This window comes from Periplaneta americana, chromosome 4, assembly GCF_040183065.1.
Source record: "Periplaneta americana isolate PAMFEO1 chromosome 4, P.americana_PAMFEO1_priV1, whole genome shotgun sequence".
Classification (NCBI taxonomy): domain Eukaryota; kingdom Metazoa; phylum Arthropoda; class Insecta; order Blattodea; family Blattidae; genus Periplaneta; species Periplaneta americana.
Genome location: NC_091120.1, coordinates 66150596 through 66177352, shown reverse-complemented (window position 1 = coordinate 66177352; position 26757 = coordinate 66150596). Strand labels below are relative to the sequence as shown.

General features: G+C 34.6%; 1 protein-coding gene across 1 annotated transcript in view; it reads right to left on the bottom strand.

Annotated features, from left to right (window-relative positions):
* LOC138697847 (A-type potassium channel modulatory protein KCNIP2-like) overlaps positions 1-20816 on the bottom strand; it is a 428016-nt gene extending 407200 nt beyond the window's left edge. Inside the window, exon 1 of the mRNA XM_069823410.1 lies at positions 20726-20816. Coding sequence (XP_069679511.1) covers positions 20726-20732 — 7 coding nt within the window. The 5' untranslated portion in view covers positions 20733-20816. The remainder of the gene's footprint in view (positions 1-20725) is intronic.
* Between the last annotated feature and the right edge of the window lie 5941 nt (positions 20817-26757).

Sequence of the window (26757 nt, the reverse complement as noted above, 5' to 3'; positions counted from 1 at the left end):
TCTCATTCTAATAAAATTGTATTCTACTTGTACTCCGCGTATTTATTTCCCTTGCTCTTCTTGTTCCGCACTCTGTTCGCTAACAAACCCCTCTACGTGAAATTGTGCAACATAGTAAAGCTATGCACCTGTCGAGAGGTGCTAGTACCCACACGCAGTTCTGCGTAAAGATATAGGCAGTATAGCCAAGTAAAGCAATACACCTGTCGGTAGGTGATCATACCCACAAACAGTTCTAGGTAGCAGAGTAAAGCTATGCAGATGTCGATATTTTTTTTAGACATTAATGCTTTCATTTTAGAGTAGATATTCATAAAAAATGTTTCCACTTATGAATTTGCTAATATTATTTTAAATAATATTAATTCTGCTATTGAGTTAATAACCAAAACTAATAGACGGTAGACGGTAGTATATTGTACACACTATTTAAAGGGTGTAATTGATATTTTGTTATAGAAGTGTTGTATCAGTGAAGAAGTGTGTTGTGTCAGTGAAGAGTGATGTGTGTTATGCCAGTGAAGTGTGTTGTGTAAGTGAAGTGTGTTTCTTTCAGTGAATCTTTATAGTTTATAGTGGCAGTGCAAAGTATTTGAACACTGAAATGTTTTTGAAGTGTTAGTGAAATCAGAATAGAATCAGTGAATTGTGTCGTAGTGCAGTGAGTGAGTTGTCAGCGAAATAAGTGTAGTGCTGAAAGGTACTTGTGCAGGTATGACTTAGGGTTAAGATACAAATTAGATTTACTTTAAATGTTATTTTAAGTGATCGTGCTTCATTTAATTTAGGATGCTGCCTGTTCTTCTTCTTCTTCTTCTTCTTCTTCTTATTAGTATTAATTTATTATTAATTGTGTTTATTATTAATTGTCATTATTGAGTGTAATTAGTTACCACTGCCACAGGTTACATACCTATTTGCAGTGTGAATAAATACATACGTACATATAATATTACCCTCGTACGCTACCTTCCCTTGTATACCAATTAACCATGTTCCTAACATTTAAAATAATAGGCTGTATCTCACAAAATTGTAACTACATTTTTGTATTACTAGGCTTATATTATCTAAGAAAGTACAACACATTGCAAACTCTTTCCTAGACTCGTATATGGAAAAATTAAAAAAAAAATACTATTATATTATCAAACAAATACAAAACACATCAAAACATTGTACCAAGATGCATTTTTTTCTCAGAGAAGTTAAGTGCGCCTCCAATAGCCTGCGACACTAACAAATTCTGAAAATACCTCAAATTGCGTCTTTCCTTTATTCTTCAGGAGCTAGGTTTCCTCAGCTATAACAAAGGCCAGTTCCCTTTATCAATATGAAAGTAAATAAGCAGTTTCTTATCATTTCTACCCTAAAACGTCTTTTTTAAATGTTTATTCTCTCATTTAACAACGCTGTGTAAACTGCTAGGTTATTTAGCATCTATGGAACTGGTGATAGCGAGATGGTATTCGGAGAGATGAGATCGAGGATTCCTCATCTCGTAATCTAACATTTGTCTACAGTTGGAGAAAACCTCAGAAAAAAATCCAACCTGATAATCAGTTCAAACGGGAATCGAACCCAAGCCCGAGCACAGCTCCGGATCAATAAGAAAAAACTGCCTACCGCCTGAGCTACGTCGATGGCTTTCATAAATTAATATTAATTCTGTTATTTTAAATTCATCCTTGTAACTTATATTTCCGAATTATGCAGGTTTTTAAATGATAAACATCTTCTATTACGAAGTCATTAACCTCTTAAATCTCTAAATATATTTATTGTAACATTGCATTATCGAAAATGTAGCCGCACAAAACAATACTTTCTCTATTCCTCGTAAACTGAAAAAATAAAATTGATATATTTTACTAAACACCATAAATAGAGATATTTATATACAGAAAGTTAGCGATATAACTGTGCATATGGAAGGATGTAACAGAATAAATTAGAAAATAAAACACCTATTATACGTTTTGTAATGCAAGGTTGTTCAAAAAATTAGACAAAGTCTGCATACTTTGGCAATAGAGTATAGCCAGCTGACCTATGAATACACACACGCACTCGGACTGAATAGCAGCTCTCCGTCCCTTAGTCACTGCAGTAGGGTTGCCAGACTTCCTAGTGGTAGGAAATAACGACAAGTGTTAATCATTTCATTTAATTTGCAAGAAAACAGTCCATTTTATTGGAAAACTGAAAGGGTTAATCATTTCTTATCAATTTCTCTAACAATAAGAGTAAAAACAAGAATCATACGGATAATAGGTCTATTTATCGAGTAAAACAGAGTTAACATTTAGGGGAAAACTATTTTATCCGAGAAAAACACTTATTTGAGATTAATATGGTATTAGCATTTTTTATTATATCCAAGGAATAAGCTGATAAATATGCACAGTTATTACTTCCAACTTGCATAAGAAATGAATACAAATACTTTATAAAAAATAAAAATATATATTCCATTTTTAGGTAGCGAAACTACAAAATTAGTGAGCCACTTAATTATAGAGCGTTGCCTAAGTGATTTTAACGAACTATTTATTTATTTATTTATTTATTTACTTATTTATTATGATAGAGTTAAGTCCATGAGGCCTTATCTTCCACACTACCAGAAGTAAAATACAAATTAATTAATTACGCTACCACTAGACATTTAACCCTATTTCGAGAGCCAACACTGTATGAAGAAGTCACAGAAATTCCACGAGAGAGAGCACCAACGCAATATTAAAAAAAAGTAAAATATCTATGAACCTATTCTTTGATAACCTAAACCGACTGAATCAACATAACAAGTCAATACTGCCATACACTTGTATTAGATTAGACCTGAGCTACTTTCCACTATAATCATAAAAATGAATCAGTTTCTGCACAAGATGCCTTTACATTCTTTCCGTAATAGATCGACAATGGAGACTATAGGTAGCTACTGTTGAGCGATAAAGTAACATCAATTTTTTCCTAACTATGTGACTTCTGCACAAATTACTGTGTAAGGACAATATATTGTAATTCGTTTTATTACTAAGCCCAACTACCAATAAGTTTCCTAGATATACTTGAAACACAAGGACTCCAAGTTTTAATTTTTATTTTCTAAAACTGGTTAATTTATTTACAGCCTACTAACGAAGCGTAACTTTCATAGAAATTAAAAATCACAGCTGTAAGTTAGAGAAAGCTTACACGAACCATAAAGTACTTAGAGTAACATTAAGGTTTAAAGAACCAATAGCCGATAGGTGCTCACACAATGAAAATTGTCATACTATGGAAAAACTGTTTAATAACTTGATATTAGTAAATGGATATTACCGGTTCTGAAAAGACCTAATATGGATAATACATATAAAATTATGTATTTATTATGGACTACTACATCAGTTTACCATCCCTTTACACGGTTTTCTGAGCCTTTTCAGGGCAATCTACATGAATTCTCGGTTAGATGAGCAAGCCACAGTGGGGGCTTCTGTCCACATTCACAAAACAACCCAACTGGGCATGAATTTGCATTCATAACTTTAACCGAATTCACACCCGTAATTCAAGTGCCTCGAGGACGGAGTTGACCGTGCCTTAAATGTCACCGTCAACTGAGTAGAGATTAATCCGTAGTGTTTATTTAAGAATTCTGTACTACATAGAAGTTATTGAGTGCTGGATAAACGGGAAAATTACAAAATAGAGGTAATAATGTAGAATGTAAATCTCAATTTCAAGCAATCCCTGGCATAAATTATCCTAATAGTAATAATAATAATAATAATAATAATAATAATAATAATAATAATAATAATAATAATAATAATAATAATAATAATCCGTGGCGCTACAGTCCTTGAAGGACCAGACCGACCAGCCGGCTGCTGGTCTCACATCCACATGCCGAAGCAGAGGTGGACGATCATCCAACCAGAATGGAAGTATCGTGTGGCTAGCACGATAAACCCCCTACTCGTTATAGCTGGCTTTCGCAACCGGATTTCGCTACCTATCGCAGCTGCCCAAGGGCATCACGATGCTGGGTGGGCACCGGTTCTTTACACTGGCCGAAATTTCATGAGAAAATTTCTTCCCCCATGAGGACTCGAAACAGCGCGCATTCCGTAACGTGAGTCTTAGGCAGGATGCCTTACACCACGACGCCACGGCGCGGGTAAAACACAGTATTAGCACAGTCTAGTACATACAGTCACGAAGATCAATACGTAGGGAGTATGCATCCATAGATAGTTGCTAACCACTAGGATCGCTACTATCGTCGCATCACATACAATGTGGAACAGTACCGGCACAATCTATTGTCCCTAGTACCCTCATCAACTCAAGCTTCGTGATTCTATATACTAGACTGTGGTATTAGTATCTCATTATACCGTAAATTAAAAATGTTTTATTGTCAGTCTTCGTCAGTCTAATGTGCTTCAGCATTAGACTATATCTTTCCAAAGAGTTTATTATTATTATTATTATTATTCTTATTATTATTATTATTATTATTATTATTATTATTATTATTATGATTATTGTTATTATTATTATCATCATCATCATCATCATCATCGTCGCAATTAATAGTTACGGTTTAGATTAGAAAATCTTGAGGCTTTTACCTCTTGGATATCTGTTTGTTTTCTTGAGTGATAGTAAACTTTGACATCTATGCTAACGAGGATATAATATGGTTAGCATGGTTCAAATTAATTGTCTAAACCAACATATTGTCAAATGATATCGAATAATTACCGAGTTTCTATAAATGTGAAGTTAAATCTTTCCTTTCATGACGTAAAATGCACCTGAGTAAATAGATTTTTACCACTTGAAACAGAGTGTATAAATTTCACAGCGAACTAAACGTTCCTTTCTAATCTAAAAAAAAGGAAAACATATCTATTAATATTTGAGGAGAAAAATTCGCTCCGGCGCCGGGGATCGAACCCGGGTCCTTGGTTCTACGTACCAAGCGCTCTGACCACTGAACTACGCCGAATTCAATCTACAGCACCGGATCGAATTCTCCTCCTTCAATGTTTCCCGTTATGGCCTGACTCCATGTTAGGCATATATATATTTTTAGTAGGTTATTTTACGACGCTTTATCAACAGCTTAGGTTATTTAGCGTCTGAATGAGATGAAGGTGATAATGCCGGTGAAATGAGTTCAGCACCGAAAGTTACCCAGGATTTGCTCATATTGGGTTGAGGGAAAACCCCGGAAAAAAACCTCAACCAGGTAACTTGCCCCAACCGGGAATCGAACCCGGACCACCTGGTTTCGCGGCCAGACGCGCTGACCGTGGTGTGGACGTTAGGCATATATGTTAACGTATGTATAATGTCAACTGCCATTATACTAGGAGCGCACTCAGCTGAGTGACTTATTTGGCCGGGATTCCGCAGTTAAGTGCACAGTAATCTGTACAGACATAGCTATGCACTGCTAGCTATGAGAATATTATAGATTTTTTTTTTCCTCAAATATTAATTGTCAGTATTACAGATATATTCTGTTTGACAAATTGATAAATCTAAAAAACATATCTGGACTATTTTTCCTAATGTGGTACTTCTCGTCACATCTTTGTACAGGTATTGTTATAATCGTTCCCAAACAGGCTTTAAGATTTAGCTTTAAACCACAGAATGTGATATAGCTTAGTGCTACTGAAGTATTCTGGGGTTGTCAGTGTTTTATTTGTATTGGTTTAGAAGTTTCTTTACAAACTTCCCTCTGCTCTCCAGAAGAGTCTACTCTTTAACTTAGCAGTAATTCCGCATCGGGAAGTGCCTTCAAGACACGGCGCTGTTTATGGAGGACATGTCAATTGGAAATGGATTACTGCTTGGTCGCCAAGTCAATATTCACCTGTACGGATTCTCACAGAATGCTTGTTTCCTTACAAATCTCCCAAGACTCTAGATTCTGAAGTAAATTTACAAATAAATTGAACAGACCTAAGTTATTAACACAAAATATTAAAACTATTTTCATACCACACTGAGTACGCCCTATTTCATATTGTAATTTTTTATAATTTTATTTATATTATGGTGGTAAAAATTAACACTGCAACGTAAGACCTGTTTACGTGTACTTTACAATAATACATGCAGGGATATTATTAAAACAATGTTTTAGGTTACACCTGTGTCATGATGACTGTCGAGAAAGTAAAAGATTCGTTTTTTAAATACTAGCATTCCTGTTAAATTAAAAAAAAAAGCTACACTAGCTGGTACTAGAGTAACATCATAGTCTAGAGGAGCGGTGGCGAAAATATAATCGTGCGCCGAGCCACTGTGTAACCTGCAACGTGCATAGCACCTATGGAGGGAGGCGGACACCCGAAGGGGAAGTAAAGCAACTGTCTGACTTATTAACGGATTTTCATTTTCCTTGCGTCAAGCACTTAAATACAATTTTATAGAGTATAAGGTTACAAACTAATGTTTAGTACGTGCAACGAAGAAAGGAATGAACAATAAATGAACAATATCACAGCCTAAAATTAACTGTCTTCAGAATGTCTCTGCACAAAGTTTCAAAATCAGGAATTATGTCACTTACTGCCAGTCTTAGTTGATCACGAAGGTTTTTGTCTGTCAGTCGCGATCTAAATTTGGTTTTTACTATTTTCATTGTTGAAAATAATTTTTCACAAACGTAAGTTGTAGCGAACATGGCTTCAACAGAGCAAGCGAAAGAACGAAGCTTCGGATATTTATTTTTTGGCAAAGATTTGAAAGTTCAACATTTGTCAAGTCCTTACATCTAGCTTTCATTTGATATCACATAGTAAATCAGTGAGTTCAAATTGAAGAGCTAACCGCATTATTCGTACATCTGCTGAAAAAGGATCGACGTACAGAGATGATGATGATGATGATGATGATAATATTATTATTATATATTATTATTATTATTATTATTATTATTATTATTATTATTATTATTATTATTATTATTATTAACACCTAAATTTTAATGTTTCATGAGTAACATGTAGTATACTGCCGTTTTATGTTATACAACCGTTTTCGTCGTAATAGTCGTGAAGAAATCATACATTTAATATTCTCATCATACTGACAGCAAAAAATGCGTCCTCCCATCCTATTTGAAACTTTCGTTTTTGTAGAGGTACATGGTTTCGAGAGAGACATATGCCACTCGCAGGTCAGAGACAAATACAAATGGAACGGAGTTTGACTCCAGTGAGTGAGAGAGTGGGGGTTGGGGAAGGTTAGAAGCAAGAGAAATGCATAGCTCTCACTGCGAGCCACAATGTCCTCGCGAGTCGCATTCTCGCCACGGCTGGTCTAGAGTATACGTCACGAAGCTTAATATGTAGTAAATATAATAATAATAATAATAATAATAATAATAATAATAATAATGGCTTTATTTAACCTGGCAGAGTTAAGGCCATAAGGCCTTCTCTTACACTCAACCAGGATTAAAACTTGCTTACATAGTTGAACATACAACTGAATCGGAATTAAGTAATTACATACTGATACAATTTAGGTACATATTGAGATCAAAAGAGGTAGTTACACAAAAATTTACTTCATAAAATAAAAATAAACATAATGGAATACATATTAATGTTGTTAGAATCAAATACGAATCACATAAAAACAGAAGCCAACAGTTCAATAAAAAATGTACACAGTGAAAATAAAAATAAACACATTATTATACATATTAGTATTAGATTACAATTAAGTAGGATTCACATAATTAAACCATAAAACGGACAATTTGAATAAAATGTACATAAAATAGATTAATATTAAAAAAAAACAACACAGTGGGATACACATTGGCGTTAAGTGATAAATAAACACAATGTACATGATTACACAGTAAAAATAAGAAACAAAAAATAAAAATAAATACAGTGGAACACATTCCATTAAATATTTGCAACGCGTTTGGTCTGGCAAGTCATCATAAGATATTTTTCTAATTTACATTTAAAGGAAATTAAAGTTCGACAGCCCTTGACTTCAGGCGGCAGAGAATTCCAGTGGCGAGAAGTAGCAACGGTGAAAGATGAAGAATTAAGAGATGTTGTGTGGAGTGATATTTCTAGCGTGTTATCATACTGTGACCGAGTATTTAAGTTATGATACCGAGAAAGACTGTGAAATCGGACAGATAAGTAGGAGGTAGTAGAGGTGTGCAAAATTCGGTATAAGAGAGAAAGGGAATGTAACTTTCTCCTCTCATTTAACCTGAGCCACAATAATTTCTCGAAAGAAGGCATCCATAGATAATTGCTAACCAGTAGGATCGCTAATATCGCCTCATTACAGACAATGCGAAATAGTACCCGCACAGTCTATTGTTCCTAGCACCCTCACAACTCAAGCTTCGTGACCGTATATACTAGACTGTGGTAACATCTTGAATCATGAATGAATTCGATTGATGGTCTGATATCGTTCTAAGAACATAATTTATTTTATGCTCGACCATGCCGAAATGTAGTAAGTATACACCTGGTAGCAGTCCTTTAATGCATGTCATTAAAGTACACGTACTCATTAAAGTACAGGTGTTCAGCCAATGACAACTCAGCTTACAGGTGTTCAGCCAATGACAAGTCAGCTTTGTACCGTTGTAAAACCGCAAGTATCAATTATTCTCGGATATGCAATCGAAAGAGAATTAGCGAAAAGTCACGGAGGCTGGAAATCCAATACTGTCGCAGAAGGTTATGTTCTGTTACTACAATAATTAGCGTTAATTGTAAATAATACTCAAATGAATTCAATTTGTCATCTCGTTTTTCAATGTCGAATTCAATAATCAAGGTTATATCAAGTTTAACGGGATTACATCAAGGTCAATGATATTATTGTTCCTCGGAAAAAATCAATACTTTCGCCTCTGCGCACATCTCACAATTCATGACCTAAAACAAGGTCGATTCCGATTTTGTCAGATACAAATAAAATGTATACATCGGAATAATTTCAAGTTAGAAATATGGTCGAGCATAAAAAGTCGAATGAATACTCGCCTATAATGGTAATTAAGAAGCTCTTATGAAAATTATGAAACTCGCTTGCGCTCGTTTCATAAACATCCATACTTGCGTCTTAATTACTATCATTATAGGCTAGTTGCATAATGTACTATTAAATAATACCTTAAAATCATTTCTTTTCGCAAACATAAAATTGATAAACACCATTACACTGTTGATTAAGTTGCCTAAGATATAAATAATAAAACTGTCTTTTGAATTTATATCTAAGAAGTAACTCAATGAATCCCTACAAGTTAATTGCGTGAAAAGTTTATGCTATTGGTTATTGTGAGCATGGTTAGGATTGTAAGGATGTTTGGGATTTGAAATAAAATACTGATAATTCTTTTGATTTCTGTCATTTTACTCCTCGTATTTAAGTTTAACAAGGTAGAGCCTTCTCGTTAATTATTTCATAATTGGTTCATTCCATGAGGCCCAGTCCCGAGACAGCAATGTAATAGTCGAAATATTCACATATCAATAGACTGCGGAACTTAAAGCAATTGCATGTTTTTATTGATTTGGCATATTGAAAAAATAAAAGTAGATCTTCGCAAGGAGATGCACTATCACCTTTACTTTTTAACTTTGCTCTAGAGTATGCCGTTAGGAATGTCCAGGATAACAGACAGGGTTTGGAATTGAACGGGTTACATCAGCTGCTTGTCTATGCGGATGACGTGAATATGTTAGGAGAAAATCCACAAATATACGGGAATTTTAATTGAAGCAAGTAAAGAAATAGGTTTGGAAGTAAATCCCGAAAAGACAAAGTATATGATTATGTCTCGTGACGAGAATATTGTACGAAATGGAAATATAAAAATTGGAAATTTATCCTTTGCAGAGGTGGAAAAATTCGAATACCTGGGAGCAACAGTAACAAATATAAATGTTAACATGGAAATACAAGTAATTATAATGTCATGTGAAACACTTTGAATAACAAATATATCTTACAGATAAATTGGACTATGGCGAGTATGAAGAATAACTTCAAAATAAAGTAAAATAAATCTTCTACATTGATAAATAAGCCAAGACAAGAGACGTCCAAATTCTTTAGCATCGCACCCAAACAGGCGAAAGCTGAGTTTTGACATCAAGTAATCAGTCATCTCTAGCGAAGTTCAAGCGACGAAAAAACTACTCATTCTAATTATTTATGGAATTTCTACAATAAAATATCGTTTCAAGTGAATAATTTACTATGAAACACAAATACAGAAAAATAGGCCTAATATTCATGTCTCTGTGATAAAAATGTAACAATAATTTTTCGTACCAAAACCTCAAAATAATGTTCGTTTCGTAAGGAATTTAGCATCTTGTAAAGATTTTATGTTTTCATCTCTGACTGTACATTCCCATATAGTGAATTTATAAAGTTGGTTAAAGTTGAAAACTCAATTTCCCGTTTACGCGAGAACAGTCTCGCTCACAGAGGCGAAATCTCCCAATCCCAATTTAAATCAAACTCTAAAATTTCACTATTCACTTTGATCTCATATTTGAAGATGTTTCTGGAGGTTTTATCGAATATTAACTACGAAATTACGGAACGCGGCACCCAAAACCAAGACTCGCATCTCGCTTCCACGCTGTTACACAGCTACAAGATATTTTTGGGTTATCTTTGAAAACAGAGAAGACGCCGTTAAGTATGATTTCCACTCATGCATTCATTATGTAATATGTTCCCTCCATGTTAGAAATACATTTATTGACTAAAATAAGCATCAAGGACAGTTTAATTGGTACATACTTTCCCAGTTCTACGTTCAAAATAAATTACAGTACTTCTTTTATCAAATTGGGAATGATATCGTTTGTAGTTCATATTTTTGAGCTACTACTCAAAAGTCATAATTTTGTAAGCACAAAAATAACAAGATAAACTTTCGTTTTGTGGAGAGAACAAAACAAGTCGTCTTTGTTATCCGGAAAATCGACAGGTGCACAGCTTTACTATGCTGAATATATTAATGCAGAACTACGCGTTTGTGTAATCACCTGTCGACAGGGGTATAGAGTTACTGTGTTGCATATCTTTGAGTAGAATAATGTGTGAACGGTGCAAGAAATAAAACAAAGAAAACAAGAGGAATACAGAAGAACAATGGGAAATAAAATCACAGCAAAGGGAAAACAATGAGAACAAGGAGAAAGCAAAGAGCGTATTCCGAATCTCACCGGTGAGCAATCCGATGGCATCACGGTGTTCCGAATTCCACCGATGACGTCATTGATGTTCCACCGGTGTCGCACCGGTGCCATCAACTTGCAGAGGTTGTGGCAGTCTCCATCAGTGAATCTGATTGGTTCTTGTATAGGGCGGGAATTAGCAGACGAATGACATCGTGCACTGTTGTGTCATGGCGGTGTGTTCTGCTTTAGTTCTGCTGTATTGTTTGTAATGAGCACAACGTAAAAACAATATGTTAATGGCTTATGAGCGAACATGTCAACGGACCAGTTATTACTACCGGTTCAAGAAATAAGTTATTTATGATCTCTTTTATTTGAACGAGATGGCAGTACGGAAATTTCGCAAAATTTTGCTAGCGTAGCACAGATAACCACTTACACAGTCGCCATGACAGCATCGATTCTTCCAGCAGTTTTGTTCCTTATTTTCGTTGCAACGTGACGTCATTGATGCCACCGGACCGGTGAGATTCTTAATACGCTGAAAGAGAACAAGGGCAAGAAAGGGAAAGAAACATGGCGAAGAGATAGTAAAAGACTTAGAGTGGAACTTTCTCAAATCAAGGCGACGGAAATTCAGACTGGCCGCATTGTTTAAGGCACAAATGGGACACAAAGCATATATCGACATCAATGCTAGGTTAGTTACACCATCATACTTAGGAAGTTTAAATGCAGAAAACAAAGATACGTTTAAGGAAAGGTTGGGAATATTAGATTGAAAATTTAATTGTAGGTGCAGTGTAATTTATCTAAGTTGTGTCATGTAATTAAGTTGATAGGTATTTTTTTTATTTTGGTATGTAATTTTACGACGCTGTATCAACATCTTAGGTTATTTACCATCTGAATGAGATGAAAGTGATAATGCCAGTGAAATGAGTCCGGGGTCCAGCATTTGCTCATGTTGGGTTGAGGGAAAACCCCGGAAAAAACCTTAATCAGGTAACTTGCCCCGACGGGGAATCGAACCCGGACCAACTGGTTTCAAGGCCAGATGCGCTAACCGTTACTCCACAGGTGTGGACCGTTAATATGTAATTAATTAAGATATATAATTAAGTTGATATGTAATTAATTAAAGTGATATGTAATTACTTAAGTTGATAATAGTTGGGTTTAATAGAAGTACTTGTACATTAGGTTTACTTTTGTTTATAGTAGGCGTTATTAGAACATAGTTTAGTCCTAGGTTTATTGCATTTATTTATTTATTTATTTATTTATTTATTTATTTATTTATTTATAATAGTTAGAATTAAATTTACATTTTATTTTTTGTTGCTGTAATTATTGTAAATTTTATTAATATAATTATTGTAATATTATTGTATATTATATACCACTGCCACTGGGTGTATAGCAAATTGTAGTGTTAATACATACATGCATACATACATGCATACATACATACATACATACATACATACATACATACATACATACATACATACATACATACATACATACATACATACAAGACAAGGAGAACAAGGGCAGGCAGGGAGAACAAGGGTAAGACGAGGAACAAGGTTAAGATAAGGAAAACAAAAGTAGAACAAGGAAAACAACGGTAAGACAATGAGAAGAGAGGAAAGAAAAGGAGAACAAGAGTATGGCATGAGAGCAAGGGGAAGACAAGAAGAACAAGTCGATACAAGAAGTACAATGCGAATACAAGGAGAACAAAGCGAAGACAAGAGAAAAAGAGAAAACAATAGAACAAGGAGAAAATAAGAAGACAAAGAGAACAGAAGAATAAGAGAAATATAAGAATAAGGGGAATGCAAGGAAAAGAAGTGAAGTAAAGGAAAATGAGAGGAATGTGAGAAGATGAGTCATACATATAAAATAAGGAAATTAGAAGGAGAACAAGGGGAAGACTAGGAGAACAAAAGGGAAGACAAGGAGATAAACGGAAAAAGGAGAATAAGGGGAATACAAAGAAAACAAGGCTGACAAGGAGAACAAGGGGAATACAAGGACGGTACGGTGAATACTAGGAGAAGAAGGGGAATATGAGATAAAGGGGTAGGGTAGGGTTGCGTTTTTAGATGACGGTCAATTTGCAAGTCATCCCTTTCTCGTATCTAATGAAGAGAAAGACGTAGGCTACTACGCTAAAAAAATTAAATTCTATTATTACTTCATCAAAACCTCTCTTTATAGTCTCTGTGGTTATAGAAAGCACACGAAGAACTTTATTACAACATACCAATTTTACTCCTAATTTCACCATCCTTCAGAAAATTATTCTTTAATTAAAAAAAAAAAAGATTAGGACGTTAAAGTAAAAAGAAAAATTGTGTACCCATAAGAAAGAAGAAATATATTTTTATACACATTTGTTGACATCATAAGGGTACAGTTTATAAAGCTTTTTTGAAAGTATAGACAACATTTTTATATGTTTACTGTTAATGAGGAGTATGATTGTGAAGTATTGTGACTTGCGTTGTTCCTACAGTTATTACTGTTCCTTAACACAATATGTCATGAGTAGACTTCGTTGAATTGCCACACGCAGCATGCAATCAGGTTGCCCATGTACGGTAGTATAGAGGAGGTGAGCGACCGCCCGGTCTCGTAGTATAAGCAATTCATGTTAAGAGTTGTGACCGGTCCAAGTAGATACAGCAGCTACAGCTAATGTATATACCTATGTAAGCACTTGTTTTTGCATTACTGTGGTAGAAATAGTCAAAGCATAACATTTGTTCAGTGCAGACAAAAATTCCATCAAACATACTACAATGAGAGTGTTGCTGCTCCAAATAATTGCCCCTGGAATACCCTTACCCCCGCAGCCAGTCTTGACACGGTAGGGAACGTGGTTGGATGCTGTTAGTTATTATGCAGAACATTACGGAAAAATAATGGAGGTAATTGATGCATTGGATAGCACAGACAGTTCCGCTGTTGCAGCTCTAAAATCATTGCCTTCTGAACAGCTATTGGAAGATATTCTGTTCATTGATTCTAATTTTAAAATCGTGTCCAAAAGCATCATCCTGCTAGAATCGTCTAAACTACAACTCTTAGAAGCCCTTAATATAGTGGATAAAGTATCACAAACCGTTATCCAAAATAACTATTCACTAATTTCAGAAAATGTGAAATCTAAGTTGAGAAACATTATTGATAAAAATTCTGCCTATTCAAAACTTCGTATTATAAATTATGTACCATCAGGTCACGACAAGACATCTGAAGTTGGTGTATTAAAATGTAGTGACTTTCCGTTCTTCAAATATGTACGTATTACATCGTGTGATGTTGAACATACATTTTCCCAAAATAAAAACTGTTTAAGTGGCCATCGGAGGAGGTTACTTTGCAATCGCTCAAAATGTACATAACTCTTCACTGTAATGCACATATTCAAGGATGATGTGAGTATCTTACATTAAATTTTAAGAGTTAATATATCTCACTATAAAATAATTGTGTATTTACATGTTTAGATATTTCGTACTTCAATTATCATTCATTATATTTCTTGAATGCAGGATACAGGTTGTATTGTAACCGCAGTATACTGCTCAGTGTTTACATTAGAGGCATACTCCATCCTTTGCACGCCCCCTTCTCATACAGTCTATACCGCGTGCGCAGTAAACCTTGCGATTCTCGTGGCAATTTCACGAAGTCTAGTCATGAGTATTTTGAATGTAAAGAAAGATATTTACTGATTTACTTACAAATGGCTTTTAGAGAACTCGGAGGTGCATAGCCGCCCTCACATAAGCCCGCCATCGGTCCCTATCCTGAACAAGATTAATCCAGTCTCTACGATCATATCCCACCTCCTCAAATCCATTTTAATATTATCCTCCCATCTACATCTCGGCCTCCCCAAAGGTCTTTTTCCATCCGGCCTCCCAACTAACATACTATATGTATTTCTGGTTTCGCCCATACTTGCTACATGCCTGCTCATCTCAAACGTCTGGATGTAATGTTCCTATTATGTTAGATGAAGAATAAAATGCCTGCAGTTCTGTGTTGTGTAACTTTCTCCAGTCTCCTGACAGGGCCTATTAATCTTCCTCAACAAAATATGTAATCACTATTTTGAATCTAAGTAGGCTAAAGATATTGAAGGTAGAAAATTTGAACTACGTCTTTGGGAAATCGCGTAGTCAAGCCAACACAGAGGTTTCCCTATGACATTTCAACAATTGTCCAATATCATCATCATTCATTACGAGTGTAATGTAGAACTACCGCCTGTGGTGCACTCTGTAGAATCTCTGACGAACTAAGTGGTATACGTTTCTCGGTACTAGCGACATTATGAACACGTTCGCAGAATCGAAGAGAATAACGCCAAGTTAAGGGACCTGCCATTGTACCAAAAAAAAAAAAAAAAAAAAACCATTCTTATTCGGTTTTTAATCAGGAATAGAGTTTTAAATTGTTGTTTAGTCAACTGTTGGAAGACAGGTTTGAACCTCATAAGTAACACCAATATGGCATCACTCATAAGGCAACTAGGCTATGAGATAATGGGGTAGGGTTTAGTCACCTGTTCGAAGACAGGTTTGAAGTTCATAAGTAACACCAATATGGCATCACTCATAAGGCAACTAGACTAGGAGATAATAGGGTAGGGTGGCCAGTCCCTTTCCCTCAGTTTTAATTTAATCACTGTAAAACTAGATTAAAACAAAATTTATGCTAATAACTTTAAATAAGACAATATGATTTGTAAGAAAGCAAAGAAATTAGTGTATAATTTCACAGAATAATAACATCCTCAACTTTAAACCAGTTGAAGACGAAAATCTTGGTAATTCTAAGGTTCACATACTATTTCTTTGTATAATTATAACATTACTGTGGTAATTCGAATTTTATTCAGCCTCAATAAAAGAGTTGAATATCTATGGTTTTCGTAGGGAAGTAATTAGAAATATTTTGTACTTTTAAATAGCCTGTGTCTGCCGTCAGACTAACGATGTTTTATACAAAATAATGTGCGTTGTGTTGTTGAGAATCTTACGCTATCTGATATCTCATGAGAGGTGAACTTGCCTTTTTTTTTAAATTAGTCATTCGAATAATTAATCGAAAAATTGAAGGTTGCTAAGAATCATTAAGGGCATCCAGTACTAGTATGATGAAAATCTACTTCTCTTTAATGTCTTAATTTTTGTAATACATATCGTATCATAATTCATATTATGAAATATTTTCTAGGCTTCTTAAATTTTGATCATTTTGCAATGATGAATACAATTCACGTTCCTGTATGTGCAACAATATTACAGAATACGAACTAATATGGAAAGGCAACAACTGCAAAAAATAGCTGCTTCTTATGTTTCCAAGACGCAGACACCAGAGTTGAAGTAAGGGATAAGATATATTTCGAGATTTATAGGTTCAAATCACATAATGTAACTGAAGACATGAATTGATAAACATCCCAAGTCCAATGAAATAATTTTTTCAGGAGAGCAAAGAAACTATATAGACTTGCAACATAAGAGTATTGAAATCAATATTTCGTCGGTTTACAAGCAAAACACATTAAATTAAAAATATTAGTTCTGAGGAAAAGATGTACATAATATATGTGTATAAACTTAGAATAGGAAAATGAAATACACATAAAGAGAAAAAACTTAATAAAAATGACATTTTGAGGATTCAATTTTGTCAAAAACGTTCAAACGCCTTTTTCTCAGAAGTAATATTCTTTACTTAATATGTTTTGCTTGTAAACCGACGATTTGAATGACTAAAACGCAGGCTGAGAGTCTGACTTAAAATATTCTTTTTTACAATATGTTAGCCTATGCAAAACACAACATATGACGGGTAAAAAAGTCAAATTCGGTATATTGTGGACTTCGTATGTTTGTCAAATCAGATCTTGAATTAAATACCTCCCCCAGAATAAGGATCTAAGTACATACAGAAACAATGCACCATATAGGCCTACCCTTATTCCGGGGGGGGGGTATTCAATTGTGAACAGTAAATTATACCTAATGATGTTTAATACCATTTGCGTATTGCAATGCATATTCGAAATAGGAACTATGTAAAATTTCTGATTATCCAAGTCTGAATAAAATATATTAATCGTATTCCAATGTCAATTATTAACATTGTGTGGTAGCGAGATAATTAAGTGTAACTGATTACATAATGAAAACATAATCAAGTTTTCACTGTTTACTTAGTGTATATGTCTATATATTGACTGTAATTCTATATCAAGTCTGATTATTGCCATTATGGTTTGAGTTGCAGTTTCAAACGTAACGGTATTATTAATGTATAATTTTATTAACTATTAATTTTGTTAACGCTGTAAAGCCAATATTAATTAGCATTATACTCTCCTGCTATAACGTACAAAATTCATGACGCTTAAATTAATACGGTTGAAACGTGGAAACATTTCAAATTAGTTAAGGACTTATTAAATTATAAGACAATATGTTTTAGGTTTTCAATTGCACTTGAATTTGTCATATCTCTTCTTATATTATTCGGAAAAATTGACATAAATTACTTTATGCCCAGTTGGTAACGCTACCAGCACATGTGAAGGGAGGATAACAACAGCTCAAAGCACACATGCTAAAAATTGGGACAGGATCGATCAATTTTAAAACCTTCCGAACTCGTGTGAAATGTTGTCGTGCTGTTTTTTGGTGTGCTGTTTCAGACCGCATACAGAATCATAAAATATACTTTTATAGACAGCCATAAATAGAACCGTGAACAGAATACACCCCTTTCATATTGATCAAAATCATCATTAGTAAATGATTTGAATACAAAAATATTTTAGTTTAACTCTATTTCTGTGAGATGAAAAGCACCATTTAAGTTTCTGTATAAAAATCTTCTTCTTCATTATTACATTTATTAATAAATGTTTTCATATCAAATAATAAATATTGCTATACTTAATATACATTATAGAAAATAGTAATCAATAATATAAACGTGAATTTGAGAGCTTACTCGCTGTAACATGGTGAGAAGCTATTATATTTTTTATGTTAGAGGAGAATAATATTTTAAAGATATCAATGAATTACAAAGTGGAATATTTTTATATGAATTTCAGACTACTTATTATATCTATATTGCTACGCACTTATATGCAGGGTAGAATTTGTTACTCAAAGTGTATTTGTTTTCTTAAATAGCAGTGAGACTATACGAGAAATTTGGTCTCAATATTTCAGCACTAAATTATGGTGAAATCTTCTCGACTAACGTATGGCTGGGCACTATCTCATAGAGAGTCCTTCATGCGCAAGAAAAATATTTTTATCAGTATTAACCAAATAATTTTTAAGTTAGTGTGTATTTTAAATGTACATAATTTTAAATTAAAAAAATGCACATATAAATATTGTCCTTCTTTTCACAAGTTTTTTTTACTTAGTTTTTTGTACAGAATATTAGCAAATAACATATTTCTCGCATAGCTTCAATTATTAGTTCCAATAGGGAAATTTCAGTTTTTTGTATCAAAATTTAGCAACATTTTAAAGTTATTTAAATAACTGATATATCCCTAATGTCAGACAAGTTTAAGGGGTTATGTATAGCTTACAGCAGTAAAATTTTTGGAAATATTCAACATTATTTTCTTCCATTATTGTATCTTATACAATATTGATAATTGTTATGTGTAAAAAACTGTCATTCTGCTATACGAAAAAGTATTTTTACAGTTTAAAACAAATTATTTATATTTATTTGTTTTCAAAATTCAAAACGGTGGCAGTTCAGTGTGCAGTGAAGAAGCGTTTCCCTCATAACTCATTAACTTTTAAACTTTTTCATGTTCTCTCTCTTTTATTTTATTGCTGAAACTCATGTTTACAATATCATGCTCTTTCAACCACATTCCTTAATAAATAATATCTTTTTTATTTTGTGTTAGAAGAAAATACTGATATTTGACTTTTTTTTTAATTTTTTTTCTTTTTCGGACAATCTATCAAAGGTAGAGAAGTGATTTTTCATCATATTGGAGATATGACATGCATAAATACACACAAAAAATTTCATCACAGAATGTTGGATACTTTTTGAGTTATGAGGGAAACGCTTCATCTTTGCACAGTGAATTTTGAATTTTGAAAATAAATATAAATAATTTTTTTTAAATCGTAAAAATATTTTTATCCTATAGAAGAAGGACAGTGTTTTACACATGCCGATTTTCATTATTGTAGAAGATACAGTAATGGAGGGAAAAAATGTTGAATATTTCCAAAATTTTACTCCTTTAAGCTGTACCTAAGCCCTTAAGAGATTTTAATTCCCTTACAGTCACGTCCAACTTACTAAATAACAAAATTTTATGTTAATTATTTTCCGCACATTCAAACGATGAATTTATCTTAAGATTATCATAAAATTAGATACCGGTATTTTTGTTCTAATGAGTCTTAAGTAGTATTTAAATGCATGGAGCAGTATCAGTGTCATACTAAATACATACAGTTTTCAGCACACAAAGCAACTTACTATTTCTTTTCAACGAGGATCATATGCCACATTGGTTCATAGACAAATAATAGGAATTTATACATTTTCGTCGAAGAGCATCCACTGAAAGTAAGTAGCACACCCGAAAGCAGTGCTGGCGAAGAAAATCACATAACTATGAACACTGGGACAGCAACGCGGCGAGGACAACCAGTTGCGACAGCAGCTGTCCAGATGCTTTCCGCACGAGCAGAACTTTCAGCTTTATTACGTGCTAAATTGGCACGTCACACACACGTCAATCAGAAAGTAAAAAATAGCGAATAATTTTCTTTACATATCATATAAATGATTCGTCACAAAAGTTTCAACAATCCTATAGCAAAAAAGAGAGAATACCCTTTAATGTATACAGGTACACCTATTAGTAATAGTGAATTAACATGCTCCAATGCAGCTGGATCTACGGTATCAATCTCATTTTCAATGCAACACTGTACAAATACAGCGACGAGGGTAGTGGGTACAGAACGGATGCAAAATAAACGCTTCACATGAGGGGAGAAAGACAAAAATGCAATACTGTTGAAGAATTGCTATTACAGGATTAAAAACAACGAATCAATCAATACGTAATGTGAAAAACAAGAGCTACGTGTTTTGATCTTTCAGAACTGTACAAAACAGGAGTAATTCTTTGAATAATGAGCTAAAATATAGGTACAATACAAAAAAAAAAAGAGGTGAATGACAGTGAATTTCTACTATAGACTTTGTTATTACTGAAAAAATTATATAGAAATCAAGACAATGGAAATACGAGAAAAATGTATATAAAATTATGAAAATATATCAACAAGTAGACAGTAGCAAGCCCAATAAAATGAAGACAACATAATATTTCACAGAGAAATAAAATAGAGTTGGACAGCCTGTAAGATATTGAGGCAGGCTCATGCAGTTTGAAGCCCACCTACCACCCATCCTCTCTTTCTCTCTCAATATATCTCGCTCGCTCGTCTCCTAGCGACCGTTGCCTAGGCTACCGCCTCACTCGCGCTCCCGGCCACCTCTGACGTGCAGCGTCCACCTAGCGTCTACTCAAACCGCGCCGTACCGCGACGCTAGCGTCGCTGTAGCTCTCGCGTGGAGAAACAACTTCTAGCGGGGGGGGAGGGTAAAGCGGGAAACCGTATACACATCTCCAGATCGTGTCCATATTAAACAGACCGGGCTCCATTGTGCGGCTCATTCGATTGTTCGACTTAGCTCTTTATCAGTTCGCTCGCCTATACTCTCACTGTTTTCAAGGGCTGTAATCATTATTAAATGAATCAACTCTTTTACTAGACGTTTTCATCAACGAAACTTACGTACTTCATTATAGGTTCTCACATTTTACTGAATATTATCTGATATTCAATTCACTTTTACATTCAATGTCGCTTTAATTCAGAATGTTATGCAGGCTGAAGTTCATACGACAATATACAGACCTATTTCACAAAGAGAAAGAGGTCTCTATCTATGCAATTGAATTTAACTTATTATAACGTAGATTTTCGTGTATTGCAAACGTGAGATGAAATTTAAGGTCTCCAACTCCACAAACTCGTTCCCCGTTCAGCAAAATGTTAACAGGTGAAGTTTATGTCCGGGTAGCCCTGATAAGATTGTCACTGCTAGAAAACAATTGAAGAGACTCCACGTGTTTCAGACGATGTGTTCGAAAAGGATATTTAACCTATAACTTCCGATATACAGTATTTAAAGCATCGAAGTTGAACATTGAAACGATAAAATTTAGCACACTGTATAAAAACAGATTTATAACAAGATTTTGGCCGAAATAATTTGCACACGTACAGTATCAAAATGTCCCGATTTCATGGCATATTAGACATGTGCAACTGATTTTCGTTCCTATCAGATCCTTGGATTTAGTCTGGATTGGAAGATATGCTTCCAATATGTGACGAAATGGAGAAATAACTCTGGTACTAGAGTTGGGGAAAAATAACGTTTCGGTTATTTTGGAACAGTTTCTTGCTTGGAACTGTTCCAAAACGTAACAGCACCTTGGAATACTACGTTCCAAAATATGCTAGTACGAAGTAGTTGCTATTACAAAATACTCGTTTCACTTTGGAACTACATTATGACAACGCCTGTTTCACAGAACGGAACATGTTTGACACTACTGAAAGCAGTGGCGCCAACTTTTAGAAAACACTGAGTGGGCTCAAACATTTGAGGTAGAGTTAAATAAACGTCATAAGTATAATGATAACACGATAAATTATTGCGTGGGTTCGAATCCCACGAGTCCATATAAGTTGGCGCCACTGTTTGAAAGCAGAATTGGGAATCCTTTCATCGCACTGAAAGAAATGTTGTAATCTAAAGTGAAAGACATTAAAGATATGAAGAGCCTCTTTAAAATGTACACATTACCTTGAAACTAATGTTACTGAGTATAGGATTCTATCAAACAAATATTAGCATAGTCTGTATTAGAGTATAGTAACTACATTGTGAATTTTATCAAGGGAGATGAAAATATTATAGGTTATGTTTATTTACAAATATTTTACAATTTTAGTTTCATTACCAATTCTTGAAATTAAACTAAATTTTGTTGAAACATGACTGTTGTTGAAGTTTTTTATTTACAAAAATAAAACGGTAAATTTTCATATTTCATTACAATGAGATTATTACTCTTCTTGACAGTATTAATATGAATTTTAGCACCGCCGAAATGATTACAGCTTTTATTTACTAATGTTTGGAGAAATTGAACACTATTGTAAACTTGAGCTGAGAGAGAATAGCTTAGATTTTATTTACAATTGAGATCCACTTCGATTTCGTGACCAATAAAATTTACAAATAATTTAAAATTGTATTAAATTTCCTGCTTCCTGATCTACGAATTCAATTTAGCATTAGAAAATATTTCTTTTCCACGAATTCACATCTCGGCTCACTATGACATCATTCTATATCACATGGCATACAGGGAAGTATGTGATCATTTAGCGTCCTAAATACTAGTCGTACGTGCATGTTCCTAAATACCACTGTTACATTACATACTAGTAGCACAGTTTAGTATATACAGTTGCGAATCTCAATACTTACTAAATATGCAAACATAGACAGTTGAAATATGCATCCATAGATAGTTGCTCGCCACCAGGATCGCTACTATCGCCTCATCACAGACTCTTTATACCTTTTGGTGACATGCGCATGTATAATTATGAATTTAGGAATATAAGATATAGTAAACATAACCTATAATATTTCCATATGAATGGCAGGGCATTGGAGACCACTAAAATTAGACAGAAAGGGGCAACTGGGACAGTAAACATAACCTATAATTTCAACACACCTAAATATTCGTGCGGTGCAACTGAAAATGATTGAATCGTGCATAAATGAATGTGCAATAATTTCGCAATTTTTAATCGAAATAAAGTCAGGTAGGTTATTACACATACGAACAACGTAATTTTCACACCAAAAATAATATTACACCTTAACTCGCGAGGAATTATGTCTGAAGTGTCTCCTAATCATTGTTTTAAGTTTTATTGATTCAATTACACTACATTTTAGAGAAATATATGTTACTTTTTATGCATTCCAATTAATGTATATGGTTGAAACGCCGCCCTTAGTGATCGGGTTAAGCGAGTCACATGGTCTGCCTTACGGCCTGTATTAGATCACGATGCCAGTGACACAGTCTATTGTTCCTAGTACACACAGCGCTCCAAGCGGCTAGCAACTATCGCGAGAAATGCAAAAAATCACCCCAAGCTTCGCGACTGTATATACTAGACTGTGCTAGTAGTACGTGCATGTTCCAAAATGCTACTGTTCCATCAGACACTAGTCAACCGTGCGGTTCCAAGATACCACTGTGCACCTTGTAGTTACACATAGTTACATAATGGTGCTATTATTTCAGAACTGTTATTTGGAACCTAGTTTTTTTCAAGGAACTGGAACAGTTGGAATCGTTACGAGAAAATAACAACTTTTCCCATCTCTATCTAGTACGCATGTTCAAGGCAGAAATTTAATTGTTGTTATGTCAACAGAGATACGGGTGCAATAATCATAATACACATGTTACGGCATGTTTGATCATAGACTACAGGATATTTATTGAATCACCTATCCTCTGTGATCATCTTATGCACTTTATCTTAAGTTTGGAGCTATTCAGTATTAGGTCCACTTTATTCCACTTCATGCGTCATTCATTGGTTTCGGCGGAAAAGTGGAAAAAGAAAGATTTATACCACCACCTCTACGACAGATATAGACATCAACGAGGACAATAACAAAGACTTGTAAAATACCGCAACCCCTTAAGTATGATAAGATCTGATAGCTCTGGTGATAAACACGTAAACGTCTCTGTTTATGTGAGAGAAGAGTGGCTGAAATCTTTTGTGTAGGTAGATTAGGTTAGTTCGAGTTAGTTCAGATTGCGTTAGGCTAGTTTATATTAGGTTAGTAATTACATCAATAAGATGGGTTCCTAGTTTCCAACGAGTTAACATTAAAGAATTGATACTGTTTCTAACTTGTTTTGTGGTCATTTTGGCAAGTTTCTGTATTTTTTACATATGAAATGAGCTTATTCTGTTAAAATATACTGTATATATACTGTTATAAGAGTATTACTGTTGAATATGTGGACTGATAGGTGGAATAAAATTGTTAGTAATGTTTGTGTTTCTAATTTTCACTTACGAATGTTGGCAAGCCTATGAACGTAATCCTGTCTTATAAGTTGAGACAATGAAGAGCAGTCCGTTTCTTTATTAAGCTTGAAGCATTATAATGTTGTGAAATGAAACGTCCCAAGCCGTACTGAAAGTTGAGAACATTGAAGTTATACTTTTGCTGATGCTCAGTTTCTGAAATATGAGTACCCATAGGTACTTAAAATGTCATACAAATTAAATTTAATGCTTTAGCGGTCTCGGTATTGTATCCCCAAAGTGTTGTTAAGGAATATTAAGTACACCTAATGACAATAATTATAATCTGTATCTGAGTGCAATCCTCTGAAGTATTTTTAATCTGCCAGTATTTTCAAATGTGTGTGTGTTTGTGCAAGAAGTGTTGGTACGAAGTTCAGAAACAAAGAGTGTCCGTATGTTTTTTTAGTTGGTTATTTAACGACGCTGTATCAATTACTAGGTTATTTAGAGTCGATAGGATTGGTGATAGCGAGATGGTATTTGGCGAGATGAGACCGAGGATTTGCCATAGATTACCTTACATTCGCCTTACGATTGGAGAAAACCTCGGAAAAAAATCAAACCAAGTAATCAGTCCAAGTGGAAATCGAAACCACTCTCGAGCGCGACTTCGGATCGGCAGGCAAGCGTCTCAGTCGAACAAGCTATGTATGTGTTATACCACTCCACTTTACAAACCTAACAGTGCGATTAATTATATTTCTGAGGTCGGGCGAGCTTCATTACCTTCAATAAAATTAATGTATAGTTGAATTTTTACGTGAACAAGAAACTTCTGGCATACATTTCTTGGATTTCTTCCATTAAGGGATAGAATTCCATTAGATTCAGCACATGTACGGTAAGGGTCTTTCTCATCTTTGTCCGAAGAAAGGCATAACATAGGCCTACGAATTAAGAAAAAATTGTTGTGATGGTGAAAAGGACTTATAGGTAGACTATCAATCAATTACTTCATGGGCGTCTGGCCGCTAAACCAGGTGGCCGGGGTTCGATTCCCGGTCGGGGCAAGTTACCTGGTTGAGGTTTTTCCGGGGTTTTCCCTCAACCCAATATGAGCAAATGCTGGGTAACTTTCGGTGCTGGACCCCGGACTCATTTCACCGGCTCCAAATACAGATATTATGAAAGTACACGTTTCTAGAACCCATGACATAAAAGAAATAGTTCTCCCCAAATGGTCTGTCTGTATTCTCAATAATTAACGACCGAAGAGGAACTGATGTAAATTTTGAGTAGCACTTAGCTGAGTCACTGCATTTTGAAAATTCTGGGGTTAAGGCTATAGCAGGTGAAGAACTCCAATACTTGGAATATTCGACTCAACAAACGAAAGAGTCTAGAAAAATAAGATCGTGTTCATTGTGAATAATTTACTGGTGAAAGCGAATATTATAATTGCTGTGTAATATATGTAAGCCTATACCATGGAAAAAATATTACTGAATGACAGCAATTCGAAGTAACTAAAATTACATACAGTGGACTATCCTAAGATCGACTGAACAGAATTGAAAGTTCAGTTCAATAAGGGTAGTGGGTGTGGCAGGTGAAATGAATACAAATTCTTATTGGTTAGCCATCAACGAATAAAGTACTGTACACACGTTTCCTGCCCGCCCCGAGACTTGTATATGCGCTTCTAATACCACAGGGGGTTTCGACAGTTCCGTCTCACAAACGGCACAATTCTCAAATGGAGAAAGAAGAGTTCATTAATTTGAAATCAGTGATTAAATATGAATGTCCTAATCAATAAAATATTATGTTTTCCTTTAACAAAAGTATCACTACAAGACATAGAACCAACTCCCATTTAAATGGAAAGCCCATTTCTTTGTGCCCGTATAGGAGCGTGTCTAATTCTCCATTCTGCTTACTGACCTAAGCGTTACTTCGGCGCAGAGACTAGAACGTGTTCATATATGTGCGTCCGTTTCGTCTGCAATATTCGCTGGACTGATCACGTAACACCATCCCTCGAAATGTTGTCCTGGCTCCGTCTAGAAGATCGTAGGAAAATCCACTGTCTTTTCCTTCTTTTCACATATTACATTTCTCCACTCCTGTCTATCTTGCGTCTCGTTTCCAAAATTTATATACCCATCATAACCTAGACACACGATCACAACACTCCTCAATATTATCCATTCCCTCCCACCGAACATCCTCATATTCATCTTCTTTCACTGTGGCTGTTCCTCGGCTTTGGAATTCCC